The sequence below is a fragment of the Schistocerca nitens genome, chromosome 8, assembly GCF_023898315.1.
Source record: "Schistocerca nitens isolate TAMUIC-IGC-003100 chromosome 8, iqSchNite1.1, whole genome shotgun sequence".
Taxonomy (NCBI): Eukaryota; Metazoa; Arthropoda; class Insecta; order Orthoptera; family Acrididae; genus Schistocerca; species Schistocerca nitens.
The window spans coordinates 417757938-417772335 of NC_064621.1; the positions used below are offsets into that span (position 1 = coordinate 417757938).

General features: G+C 44.0%; 1 protein-coding gene across 2 annotated transcripts in view; it reads left to right on the top strand.

Annotated features, from left to right (window-relative positions):
- The window catches only part of LOC126198574 (sialin-like), a 131700-nt gene that overhangs the window by 50215 nt on the left and 67087 nt on the right, over positions 1 to 14398 (top strand). For both annotated transcript variants that reach the window (XM_049935009.1, XM_049935008.1), the window contains exons 3-4: positions 6999 to 7232; positions 7314 to 7401. In XM_049935009.1, coding sequence (XP_049790966.1) covers positions 6999 to 7232; positions 7314 to 7401 — 322 coding nt within the window. The remainder of the gene's footprint in view (positions 1 to 6998; positions 7233 to 7313; positions 7402 to 14398) is intronic.

The following is a 14398-nucleotide window of genomic DNA, read 5'->3' on the forward strand; positions in this document are numbered from 1 at the left end:
ACGCTTACCTCACGGTGAATGATGAACAGTGGCGGAAGCACGTCTCAGCCAGTACAGGACGTCTCGTCTCCTGGGACTGGGTGCTATCCCTCTGAAATATTTGGACACGTATGGATGGTGGGTTTGCTGGCCACTGGGTGCTGGTGATGAAGCCCCTAGGAAAAAAGCTGCCTTGTCGAGAAAGAAGGCCATTGCCCATCCTGTTTGCATGGCGGTGGACGTCTCATCGGAAATGTGGAGGAAGCTCTGCCGCCAGCCACTGAGCTCACTCGGTGCACCCAGATGCACATCGTGGCACACGTCGGCAAGAATGGCGCCTACCGAACGGGTTCAGTGGCTGGTTGCTTTGGTGGTAACAACTCGCCTCGCATGCATTATACACTCCTGGAAATGGAAAAAAGAACACATTGACACCGGTGTGTCAGACCCACCATACTTGCTCCGGACACTGCGAGAGGGCTGTACAAGCAATGATCACACGCACGGCACAGCGGACACACCAGGAACCGCGGTGTTGGCCGTCGAATGGCGCTAGCTGCGCAGCATTTGTGCACCGCCGCCGTCAGTGTCAGCCAGTTTGCCGTGGCATACGGAGCTCCATCGCAGTCTTTAACACTGGTAGCATGCCGCGACAGCGTGGACGTGAACCGTATGTGCAGTTGACGGACTTTGAGCGAGGGCGTATAGTGGGCATGCGGGAGGCCGGGTGGACGTACCGCCAAATTGCTCAACACGTGGGGCGTGAGGTCTCCACAGTACATCGATGTTGTCGCCAGTGGTCGGCGGAAGGTGCACGTGCCCGTCGACCTGGGACCGGACCGCAGCGACGCACGGATGCACGCCAAGACCGTAGGATCCTACGCAGTACCGTAGGGGACCGCACCGCCACTTCCCAGCAAATTAGTGACACTGTTGCTCCTGGGGTATCGGCGAGGGCCATTCGCAACCGTCTCCATGAAGCTGGGCTACGGTCCCGCACACCGTTAGGCCGTCTTCCGCTCACGCCCCAACATCGTGCAGCCCGCCTCCAGTGGTGTCGCGACAGGCGCGAATGGAGGGACGAATGGAGACGTGTCGTCTTCAGCGATGAGAGTCGCTTCTGTCTTGGTGCCAATGATGGTCGTATGCGTGTTTGGCGCCGTGCAGGTGAGCGCCACAATCAGGACTGCATACGACCGAGGCACACAGGGCCAACACCCGGCATCATGGTGTGGGGAGCGATCTCCTACACTGGCCGTACACCACTGGTGATCGTCGAGGGGACACTGAATAGTGCACGGTACATCCAAACCGTCATCGAACCCATCGTTCTACCATTCCTAGACCGGCAAGGGAACTTGCTGTTCCAACAGGACAATGCACGTCCGCATGTATCCCGTGCCACCCAACGTGCTCTAGAAGGTGTAAGTCAACTACCTTGGCCAGCAAGATCTCCGGATCTGTCCCCCATTGAGCATGTTTGGGACTGGATGAAGCGTCGTCTCACGCGGTCTGCACGTCCAGCACGAACGCTGGTCCAACTGAGGCGCCAGGTGGAAATGGCATGGCAAGCCGTTCCACAGGACTACATCCAGCATCTCTACGATCGTCTCCATGGGAGAATAGCAGCCTGCATTGCTGCGAAAGGTGGATATACACTGTACTAGTGCCGACATTGTGCATGCTCTGTTGCCTGTGTCTATGTGCCTGTGGTTCTGTCAGTGTGATCATGTGATGTATCTGACCCCAGGAATGTGTCAATAAAGTTTCCCCTTCCTGGGACAATGAATTCACGGTGTTCTTATTTCAATTTCCAGGAGTGTAGAAGCATAGCTACCCTTCTGAAGCATCATTCTCGAAATTGCTCGTGGTCTTCTGGTCTGCGCCCGGATGTAATGCTTGAATCAGATGTTAACACGTTTCTGGGACTATCTTTGATGCGGATTTCTCGATCTTGCCACGAAGAATTGTCAGAATAGGTTAGGCGTACATTACAAGCAGGAAGCGGCTGCTAGGGTAACGCACGCGGTGAGCTCAAATGGGTTTTTAGTATGACAAATACCCTCTCACGTCCGATAAGATACTTTTCGATTTCAGAGAGGGAAGAATTTCAGTCCCATTAACTAATGGGACCAGCATTCGTCACAGCAGATCGGAGAAAAAACATCTTTATATAGTGATGGTTAACGGCAGGAATGTCCATAAAGATGCCGGAATTAGTCTCACTCAGTATGCAATGCAATAAACGTTTTTATGTTGAGGATCAAACGACAATCACTGCACCAAGATCGGCCCTCCTCAGCTCTTCAGACATTCCACTATAATTTTCTAGCGTTGCGACTTATCTGTATATAATAGCAACATCCACGAAAAGCTTCACAGAAATTCTTACGTTATTCAGTAGGTCATCTCAATGTGTTATATGGTCCTAAAAAGGTCCCTCGGGTTCGCCTGAAGCTAGTTTTACGCCTGAAGGTATTCCTCTGTTAAGAATGACATGTTGTGTTCAGTTCTGCTAGGAGCTACTCAGCAATGGTGGTAGTTCAAGCGTGTTTACAGCTGTAAATAACACGCTAATATTTAGTTAGGTTAGTATAAATCCCGAATGGGAAATACTGTTCAAGCGGGGAGCGGAGTCAAACATAATTCATAGTCTCGTTACCTCATGGGCAGTAGTGGCGGAATATTTGAGGAAAAACACGGAGAAATAAGAGCGAACATTATGGCGGATAGTACTGGCAAAGAATAGCGTGATACTGTTGAAAAAGCCTCATTCGAAAATTACGTTGAGCAGTTAATCCGGCAACCGAATCGCGAAGGTAACATATCAGATGTCCTGAACCCCGAATTTTATGGTTCAATTAACGTAGAACAGAATATCTGTGAGCATAAGGCAGATGTTGCCTGATTGGATATGACTGTACAAATACAAAGAAAGGTAGAAAGATGCGAGGGTCGTTCAATGAGTAATGCCTCACATTTTTTTCGCAGAACATATTTATTAAAAAAGAGTCAGAATTTTGTGACAATATAAATCAACAAGTGTTGTCCATATCCTATTTTTCTACGCAGTCTCCATCACGTCCTATGGCCGTACGCCAACGTTGTGGAAGAACATGTCTTCCCTGTGGGTAAAAGCTGTTGTCCTGTAGGCGAAGCCATGTTTTCTCTGCATGACTGACACTCTCGTCATGTTCAAAGTGTGTTCCCCGTAGAGATCCGTGACAGAAACGCCTCGCTGTCGGTCTCAAAACGCCCCAACAATTCAAATGAAGTTGCCTTTCTTTGAATGTCGTAGTCCGCTATGAGCATTCGTGGAACTCATTGTGAGCGCCTCTTTGAATGTCCGAGAGTCTCGATCTTTGTAGACGCACTTCAAATGCTGATCGACAACTGTAGAGCCAATCGTTGAGTTGTGATGCGCCGGTCGTCACTAATAATTGCATCCGCACGATTCAGCATGTCTGGAGCAGTGGCTGTGACAGGACGTCCCGAACGTGGCTGTTCGCGGAGCTCTGTTTCTGCATTTCCTGAGGCTGTAACTTTCTTCACCCATCCCCCAACTGTACTCCTATCAATTGCAGCATCGGCATACAATGCACACAAACGCTTATCCACGTTCACCACGGTTTCTTTTTTTGCACACAAGAATTCAATAACAGCTCGCTGCTTGTAACGTGAGTCCTAGGTAGACGCTATTTTGACGCCGTACTACGGCTCTGTCATATGCCAGAACGGTTCGAATCTTCACCGGCGCACAGAACAAACATCAAATGTGTAGCACCAACAAGGAGGTTTGTCTACATATGTTAGTGGCTTTGTAAAAAAATATGGAGATTACTTATTGAACGACCCTCGTATTTGTGCTTAACAAGTGTGACAAGAGACAGATCTCATATTACCTGAGTGTCAACATGAAATATTCACCTCTGAGACTAAAAATGTTGAACGTAAATGGGCAAAGTTCAAGATTATTGTACAATATACTATACCTTTGACAGGTACGTACAAAAAATTTGTGACAGACGGGAAATATACACCACAGTTCGACAACCACGTTAGAAAGCTGCTGCGAAACCATAGAGAGTTTCGCTGCTAATTTCAATGAAGCCAAAATCACATAGACAAAAACTGAGAGAAGCCAAAAGTTATCGTAAGGAGGGCCCAGTGTGAAGCTTTCTACTAGTCCGAAACTAAAACTTGTCTCTACCGAACCAACAGAGAATTCTCAGAGGATTTGGTCTTACGTTAAATCAGTAAACGGATCAAATTTGTCCACACACTAGGTGACCATTTTTGCATAGAAAAGGAGGATCAAAAGTATTTCACTGAGGAAGATCTTACATTGTCAGACAAACGTCAGAATGACAGATATCAAAGTAAATGACAGCGGTACTGAAAATCTACTGAAATCGCTCAACAGACGAGAGGCGGCTGGACCTGATTGGGTACCTGCACGACTGTAGGCAGACTAAGTGAAACAACTTGTTCCGCTTCTGTCAGAAGTATACTGTATATCACGGGAGAAGCGACGCGTTTCCAGTGGTTGCATAATTCGGAGGAGATTTTCGTTTTCAAGAAGGGAAGTAGAACAAACGTACAAACCTATAGGCCTATATCACTGACGTCTCTATGTTGTATTTTCGAGCTCGCTTTGTCCTCTCCGCTGTAGAAATCAAATGGATTTCACAAGCAACGGTCGTCCACGAGACTCAGAAGGCAGTTGACACCGACGCCCAAGTTGATGTGCTGTTCCTTGACTTTCCGAAGGCATTCAACACATTTCCGTGCTGACATCTAATGAAAAACGTACGACCGTATAGAATATCAGACCACCTTTGTGAATGGAGTGAATAGCTCCTAGCAGAATTGAACGCAGCATTTTATTCTTAATAGAGAAATACCTTCTGGCGTAAAACTAGCTTCGGGCGTGCCCAAAGGAGCTCTGCACGACCATATAACACCGACAAATGACTTTCTCAATAACTTAAGAAATTCTATGAAGCTTTTCGCGGATGTTGCTATTATATACAGAGCAGTCGCAACGATAGAAAATTGTAGTGGAATGTCTGAAAATCTGAAGAGGATCGATGCCTGGTGCAGTGATTGTTAGTTTACCCTCAACATGAACAAATTTAATGCATTGCGGATGAATAATCATTACTGCATGATAGTGCGATTACAGAACGATCACATGGAAAAGCCACATCCCATAAAAATCCGGGAGTATACGTACGGAGGGACTGCGTGAAATTAATCCCAGGTAAGGCACATTCATTGGCTGGTTCAAATGGCTCTGAGCACTATGCAACTTAACTTCTGAGGTCATCAGTCGCCTAGAACTTAGAACTAATTAAACATAACTAACCTAAGGACATCACACACATCCATGCCCGAGGCAGGATTCGAACCTGCGACCGTAGCGGTCGCTCGGCTCCAGACTATAGCGCCCAGAACCGCACGGCCACTCCGGCCGGCGCAGATTCATTCATCCCCTAGAAGTGTAGTGCACCCACGAAGGAGGTAGCGTAAAAAACCCCCGTTCAATCAATACTTGAATATTCGTCATTAGTCTGGGCTCTGAACCAGATAAGGTTGACAGAGGAAACAGAGAATTTCCAAAGAAGAGCAGTGCATTTCGTAACAGGTTCAATTAGTAAGCATGAAAGCATGGAAGCTCATGGAATTCCAGCAGCAGAACCATCAAGAGAGGCGCTGTTCATACAGGGTGATTTACTGTTAAAATACCGAGAACGTGTGTTCTCAAGCGATTCAACGAACATATTTTAGCCTTCCACGTATATCTTTCAGGAAGATCTCGGAGGTAAAATTAGAGAGATTGGGACTCACACGCAGAATCATCAACAGTCATTCTTTCCATTGGCCATTCGCGATTGGAACAGGAGAGGACAGAAGTGACAGTGCTGCACAACTTACCAGCCGCTACACGCCATAAGATGGCCTGTGAAGTACTGATGTAGAAACAGACCTTTCATAATTCCCAAGCTGTCTGCTAATATCCATACCAAACAATTTCGTTAACTCCCCATAAAATATCTTGCGAAATACATTTCAACCGTACTAAACAATCACCCCACCGGTTCTTTACACACTTTGTTCTAAACTATTTAAACCCTTCCTTCCTTGCTTCCAACGTTTGCGTATTCCTTTCCAAGTTATCCACTCAGAACTAACCAGATCATTAACCAGAGTCATATTTTAGTTTTCATCTCGTTGCTCTGCCATTATAAAAGTCCAGACTCTTGCCTCATTTCGCATGTAAATCGTAGGGGCATATTCATATTCTTTCTCAGATTTTAGAGCTCACATTTGTTCTGCAATTAAATACATAGTTTTATTCAGCCATATTTGTCAGCTGTAGTGTTATAGTTTCTTCCCTACCGACTCTTCTCCTTATTTTATGACAAGTTTTAGAGAGCGAGAGGGATCACCATGATGTGTAAACACTAACAAGATATTTTTTATGTACTTTTACGATTTTTTAAACATTATTAACTACGTTAATCTCTAAATAGTTTTGTTTTGGTGCAGCGCCCCGAATACCATCATCATCATAATTGGGAGTAGTGTGGTTTTCATACTCGGGTGAACATTTTGATTTAGGTTTTCCATCATTTCCTTACATCACATGAGGTGAATCTCGAGAGGGATCTTTCACAGTGTCACGGCACATTTAATGTTTGTTCTTATCCAATGTGAGGTAACGGGACGTCTTCGAAAACTCTTCGTCACTGTCTTCAGAACGTTAACTTACAGTCCTAAACCATAAATTTTCTTCTGTTTTTGTTTCATTTGCATGTCTATATCATATTAACTCATTATCGCGCTGCCACAAAGATACTAAATACATCGCTGGTGGTAAATGTTCAGGTTTCAATTACCAGAATCAACTTTCGGTTCTGACGTTATAGGTTACTACAAAAAATATATTAGAAATGACCTGGCATCTTTTCACTCCAGCTGTTGATGTATTGTGTGTCACGTTTTGTGTGTTTCAGGGAGGAGAATTTGAGTGGGATGAGGTGATGCAAGGTTACATACTGTCCTCCTACTACTACGGGTACGCAGGAGTGAACATAGTGGCTGGTTACGTTGCTGCCCGGTATAGTGCCCGCTGGGTTTTCACCATAGGACTGCTCGCTGCCGGTGTTTTCACGGTCTTGGGTCCTGTCTGCGCCAGTGCGAGCCCGGTGGTTTTCATGATAACACGGATACTCGTTGGAACATTTTCAGTAAGTACTTTTGAGGTGCGACGTAACACTTCTGTTCTGCAGTCATTTCTAAAATACTGAGCACGTTACCATTCTTTTCAGGGTGTTATTATACCATCAATGCACGTTCTTATTGGGAAATGGTTCCCCGAAAACGAGCGACAAAGACTAGGAGGACCTATTTTCTCAGGTAACGTCCATTTCGACTTTCTAAACGCAGTGGAAATATTCTTCAAAGAAGGCCAACTTCCATGAGAGAACGTAATAAAACATGTGACTTATGCATAGATACTGTAACACTTTCTCTCACTGTTATCACATCAGTTATAATGAATCCCGAAAGAATTCCGTATGAACTAACGTACACTCTAAGATAAAAAAAAAGACGAACCACGAAGGAACTATCCGAATGGGATGGAAATCGGTAGATGTTATGTACGAGTACAGACAAACAAACGATTACAATTTCAGAAAAAATACGTGGTTAATTTAAGAGAAAGTGGTTCACAAATTGAGCAAGTCAATAACGCTTTGGTCCACCTCTGGTCCTTATGCAAGCAGTTATTCGGCTTGGCATTGAATGATAGAGTTTTTGGATGCCTCCTGACGATATCATGCCAAATTCTGTCCAATTGGCGCATTACATCGTCGAAAACCAGAGCTGGTTGGAGGGCCCTCATCATAATAATCCAAACTTTCTCCATTGTGGAGAGATCCGCGGACTTTTCTCGCCAAGTTAGGGTTTGGCAAGCACAAAGACAAGCGGTAGAACTCTCGCCGTGAGTGGGAGGGTTGAAATGTGTACCCACGATAGTTTGCCACGAAGACAGGGCGTAGAATATTGGCGACATGCCACTGTGTTGCAAGGGTGCCGCGGATCACAACCAAAGGGGTCCTGCAATGAAATGAAGTGGCACGTCAGAATATCGGGACGTATGCCGGGCATCAGTCAGGTGAGTATCTCACCGCCCACCGGGGCATCTCTAGACACGTCGTCGCTGGCCAGCGAGGTTCATTTTGAAGCTGCACTCCTCACTAAAGACAGTTCTGATCCAGTCAATGAGATTCCAGTCCGAAGACCTCTTTGATTGTCATCTGCGGCACCTTTACAGCAAAGCGATATGTCGACGATATTCTACGCCCATTTTTGTTGCCCTCCATGACATGTCATCCTGGGCTCACATTTCAGCTCGATAATGTCCGCCCACAAACTGTGAGAGTCACTGTGAGAGTTTCTACTGTTTGACTTCAAGCTTCCCAAACACTACTTTGACCAGCACGATCCCATCTCTCCCCAACTGAGAACCTTTTGAGTATGATGGGCTGGGTCCTCCAACTAACATGCGATTTTGATGATCTAATGCGCCAATTGGGCAAAATTTGGCACAATGTACTTCAGGAGGACATGCAGCAACTCTATCACTAAATGTCAAGCCAAATAACTGGTTGCATAGGGGCAAGAGGTGGACCAATGCGTAACTGACTTGCTCAATTTATGGAGCTCTTTCTTTTCAATAACTCATCCAAGTTTTCTGAAATTGTAGTCATTTGTTTATCTGTACATGTACATCACATCTAACGGTTTCCGTCCCAGTAGGATAATTCTTAGTCTTAGAGTGTATTTGATCTAATCCAAAATGATACATGTTTAATTTGTGGTTCCAAACTGCGTTAATCACTCAATGAATTACTGTAAGTGACGACTGACGTAGACAACAAAAATAATGCACAGAAAATGTTCCAAATGAGCAGCTGTACATTCATATCGCAACAAGTGTAGCATATGTTATCCCGTTCTCCCAGTCATTAAAGAAAATTAGTACCTTTGTTGGATTTCATTCTCTAACATAGTTCGTTTAATTAATATGAATGAAGTGTCTATGAGTTTACAGCCAGGCTCATGGGAAGGGATTTTAAGTTTCATTCTTGAGGTACAGTGGGTAGTCCATCTAATCAGATTAGTTCCAATCTCACAAACTTTGAAAAGAGTGTTTTAGTTTTAAAATCTCAGCGATTCGCTGCTTAGGATTTATACAAATATGTAACATTGCTAGAGATAGTGTTCACACCTATATTCATCAAAAAGCACTCATATACTCAGATATCAGTTCTCCACAATAACTTCAGATCAATCCAGTGCGTAGTTATCCTTGAAAAGCGCAACATTCATTCCCAGATACTACTGATATTTACTCGCAAGCCAGATTAAATAAAATGGTCAGAAATTTGAAATATATTATTCGTCTGGCAACTTCTGTACAATACGTCTCGATACAATAACTTCCTTTTGACATTTCCTTCACTGCTTACCTCCAGACAACGTAAGATTCCAAGATAATGGAAGGTTAAGCACTAAAAATTAAATGTGGTTCAAATGGCTCTGAGCACTATGGGACTTAACATCTATGGTCATCAGTCCCCTAGAACTTAGAACTACTTAAACCTACTAACCTAAGGACAGCACACAACACCCAGTCATCACGAGGCAGAGAAAATCCCTGACCCCGCCGGGAATCGAACCAGGGAACCCGGGCGTGGGAAGCGAGAACGCTACCGCACGACCACGAGCTGCGGACAAATTAAATGTGTTTTCATCACAATAGCTCAGGCAACAACGCAGTTTAAGAAAATACGGCGTGGTCAGTTTAGAATATACTGTGTTACATCAAGACAGCGTGAAACTTTCAGTGTAGTAGCAGGAACCTGACAATGGTGAAAAGTTATGTGTTAGATCAAGGGCCAAATGGTTTCCAAGTAACTGTGGGTGACAATCTTGATTCAGATACCTATCACTAGAGGCAGTAAAGACACCAGAACTTAAAATTGGTTCCTCTGACTGGTCGCAGTTTCCTGTACGCAAACATAGCATATAGTGCGTGTTCTATCTATAATTGATAAGTGTAAGCACTTACTGTTTGGAAGAGACTGTAATAAATTTGACCAACTTCAAAAATTAATATAGACTAAAATCAGTTACATAGAATTGTGAAGTATTCTTTACAGTATTTAGAAGTGCATATGTGAACATCATTTCCATCAAGACGGTACATGTTTGAGAATTTGGTGCGTAGTCCCAAAGAGAAAAAGAGCCATGTCTAGTGTAGCATATAGATCCTCAAAGTCTTCCCTATCCAATTCCACATTCTCAGAATACCAATCAATTATTGACTGCTTGCTTATCAACGGTACCCGCATTTATCACCTTCCTGTCCCAAACCCAACCATTCCGTTGCCTGAAATGCCAAAGCTACAACAACCATCTCACCCAAGATTCCACAAATCCTCGCATGTGTTCCCATAGGGACGCCAATCAACTCCCAAAAAAACTGTCCCTGCCTAACTGTAACACCCTAAAAGAGTTTTTCAACTCATCTATTTCTCTGAACGTAATCAAAACCTCCTCACAGTCAACTTGAAATGATCATCCACATCTGCCCTATCGATACACTAGTCCATCCAAACTGTTCATGGATTCCCGCCCAGCCACTAAAGATATATTCAGTTTTGCAATCACAGTTTTCTAAAAACATCAATCCTTCTACTGTTCTCATTTTACTCCGTATTTTTAGTGATCAGTCTACTGACTGGTTTGATGTGAGCCACCACAGTTTCTGTTCCAGCTACTTCATCTCAGAGCAGCACTTCGTACTTTCTCAGTTATTTGTTGGATGTATTGCAACCTCTGTCTTCCCTCACAGTTCTTACCTTCTACTGTTCCCTCCAGTACCTTAAAAGTTATTCCGTGATGTTTTAACACAAGTTTTGTCACAGTGTCCCTTCTTCTTGTCAGTGCCATATGTTGTTTTCTTCATCTATATTGGGGAGAACCTCCTCATTCGTTTTCAGTTCGCCTAATTTTCAAGCAGCACATCGGAAACTCTTCATTCTCATCTTTTCGGGTTTTCTCACCATCCATGATTCATTTCCAGTCAATGCTATGTTACAAGAGTAAATTCTCGGAAATTTCTTATAGCAATGTCATGAGCGAATCTTATCGTTGATATCCTTTCAACCTGGATTTTGACCCCATTCTTGAACCTTTCTATTATTTCAGTCATTGGTTCTTCGATGTATTAAAGATGAAGAAAAGAGTGGCGCACTTGGCGGCCGGCGTGCGGTTCCTCATTCCAGTTGAAGATAAATGTTTAGCTAGCAAAACCCAGTCCCACCAATAGGTTTAAGAGAAGGGTGATTTAAAAAACTAAGATGTAGCAACGCACTGCGTGCAGCGTGACGAAGGAGATGTGGCGTCAACTGTCCCCGTACTGTCCCATTAGTTCAGTGAGATGAGGCAGTGCCGTGGGGAATGAATGAGCAGACTCGCCGGTGTTTCGAGTCGCGTTCTTGCCAAACTTTTTTTTTCAGTTACAGCATCAAAATTTATCCAATTTACATCTCCACAATGTGGTATCTTTTGTATTTCTTTCTGTTGCTTTTACCTTTATCTAAACATTAAGACAAAACGTGAGCTTCTTACAGATGTATACGATCACTTTGTTTTGTTCATAATATAAATAAAACCAATAGAAAACAATAGTGAATACAGTAACATCGTCTGTACTCAGTGTGGTACAAAAAAACGCAAAAAGTAGGCTATACTATATTGCACGTTATGCTACGGATAATAATTCCAGTAAGTACGTTTGATATCGAGGCTTATCTTCACACAGAAACGTTCACATTAGAGAAGATGTTCAAAGCTACCACCTCGAATTTGCGGACATTTATTTCAGTCAGTACGTTTGATATCCAGGCTTGTCTTCAAACAGAAACGTTCACTTTAGAGAAGATGTTCAAAGCTACCACCTCGAATTTGCAAACATTTATTCCAGTCAGTACATTTGATATCCAGGCTTATCTTCAAACAGAAACGTTCACTTGAGAGAAGATGTTCAAAGCTACCACCTCGAATTTGCAAACGTTTCGCCACTCACTGGATCATACTTTGCTGGGCATTACGCAACACACCTGCATCCAACACTGCCGAAGTGGCATGAACACGTGCTATTAGGTCGTGTACATCCATGGGTGAAGTAATATAAACTTGTTCCTTCAAGTGGCCCCACAAATAAAAATCTAGTGGAGAACGTGGAGGCATAACAGTGGACCTCGACAACCAAAGCATTTCCCTGGAAACGCTTCACTTAAGGTGTTGGGCACATTCATTCCAACGCGTGGCGGTGCACCATCATGCTGGAACCGTAGCTGTCGCCGAATACGTAGTGGAACTTTTTCTTATACGTGAGGCAAAGTATTGCAAAGAAACATACGATACAAGAGCGCATCCAACTTGTCCAGCAATAGATAAGGACCCAAAAGCCCTCCTCTCACGATTTCAACCCAAAGGTTTTTGGCAAAGCTTGCCTGAAATCCACTTTCACAGGTGACATGTGGTTTACGTTTCGACCAATAATGTCAATTATGGAGGTTGAAAGTACCTTCACGAGTGAAGCTAGATCCGTCAGTCCGTATCACATTATTTATAAAATGTTCGTTGTGTTCCACTCGCTTCAAAAGCCATTCACAAAACTGTACTCGTCGAATGCGGTCTTCAGGCCGCTGGCGCTGAGTTAACATATAATGATATGGAGGCAGCTCTTCATCGTGCAACACTCCAACGGTGAGCCTTCCAGATATCTGGAACTGCCTTGCAATATCACGGGTACTTCGCCGAGGGGACTACTGAACGGTTTCTAGAATCGCGTCCGTAGTTTGTAGAGTACCTTTAGTTCTTGAACGACCTCTGTCCAGTACTTGCGTACGAAGGCGTTGCTCCACGCTACGAAAAAACATTCTTATCGGGATGGTGCATTTGAGGGTACCGTGCAGCGCGAGCAGCGGCAGCACCAACAGCTTGGTTATCGGATGAACCCAGCACCAAAAGCATATCGACGTATTCATCGTTTGTGTACTGAAGCGCTCAACAAGAACCTGACAAAACCAGTTATGGTTGCACTCTGCGCGGTTAGTAGACACATGAATGCAGTTTAATGGATCCCACTCTCATATGATAGGCTATTGTAATATGACAAAATGATGTCCTGCCTGTAAATGATGAGAGCTAGGGAATGGACGTCTACAAAATAAAAATGGAATCTAACGAGAATTCGAACCATGCCTCAATGGTTAATGTGGGTTCGATGCCACGGCTGTCTGCTCAGTGTGCCACGATGCGTGATACAGTAGTGTGGTGTGATACACATCCTCTGTACATTCCTTTCGCTGCACGATGTGACAGTGCTGAAAACTTCTGGTTTTCATACATGTGTTTTGGTAATGCGCGCGATCTGATTTTGCCAGATAAACTTTCTTTAGATGTGTATTTACACTTTGAGATTTGTCCACGTCGTACAAGCTTAAGTCCACTGTTACGAATTTTACTCTTCAACCTGTCTCGCCAAGGGTTCCATTCACCTTTACAGTGTAAGACTTTGGCCCGTCTATTCGATAGCAGGGATAGGGTTTTTGCAATAGGGACACACATTTTGTAATTCCAAGAGTCGTCCTACAACAGTACTTTTGCTTGACTTGTGTAATATTACAGAATTACGTACTTGGTCTTTCACGAATTATTCTCCTTAAATCTATACCTAATTCAATCAACGTAGACGTCCTATTCTCGATGTTACACATTATCATAATAGCCCCTTACGTCCTATCACTATATGGAAACGACTCAAGTGTTCAACAAGAGGAATATGACATAAATTATTTTCAAAAGAGGAATACGTGATAAAGTCACTGTTGTCACGTGTCTGATCCTAACTTCTGGAGAACGGCCGCTTAACCCACGAGTGGGCAACCGGCAAGCCCTGCAGATCCGGCCCGCGATTGGTTTCATATGTCGTGAGTAAAGGATGACGCGTAAATAAATGTAAACATCTGCTGAGGGGTAGACATAAAAAGAATGTACCATCAATAAATCGTGTCTTGAGACATATGTTATTGGCGTGGCGTGACAGGAAAAGAGGTGCCATTGTCATCGTTGCGTTACCCCTAAACATTACCGTCACGGCCGCTACAGTTGTGACTCAGGCGTTAAGAGCGCTGCTGTTGCGTTACGTAAAGAGGTGAACCGCGACCTTAAGCAAGTACCAAAGGTTCCCCATGCCTGGCTTAAACTTTAAAACTTATCCTCTCTTCTTCCATAAATGTCATCTTATCCCCTTGACCTACCAACAAAATTC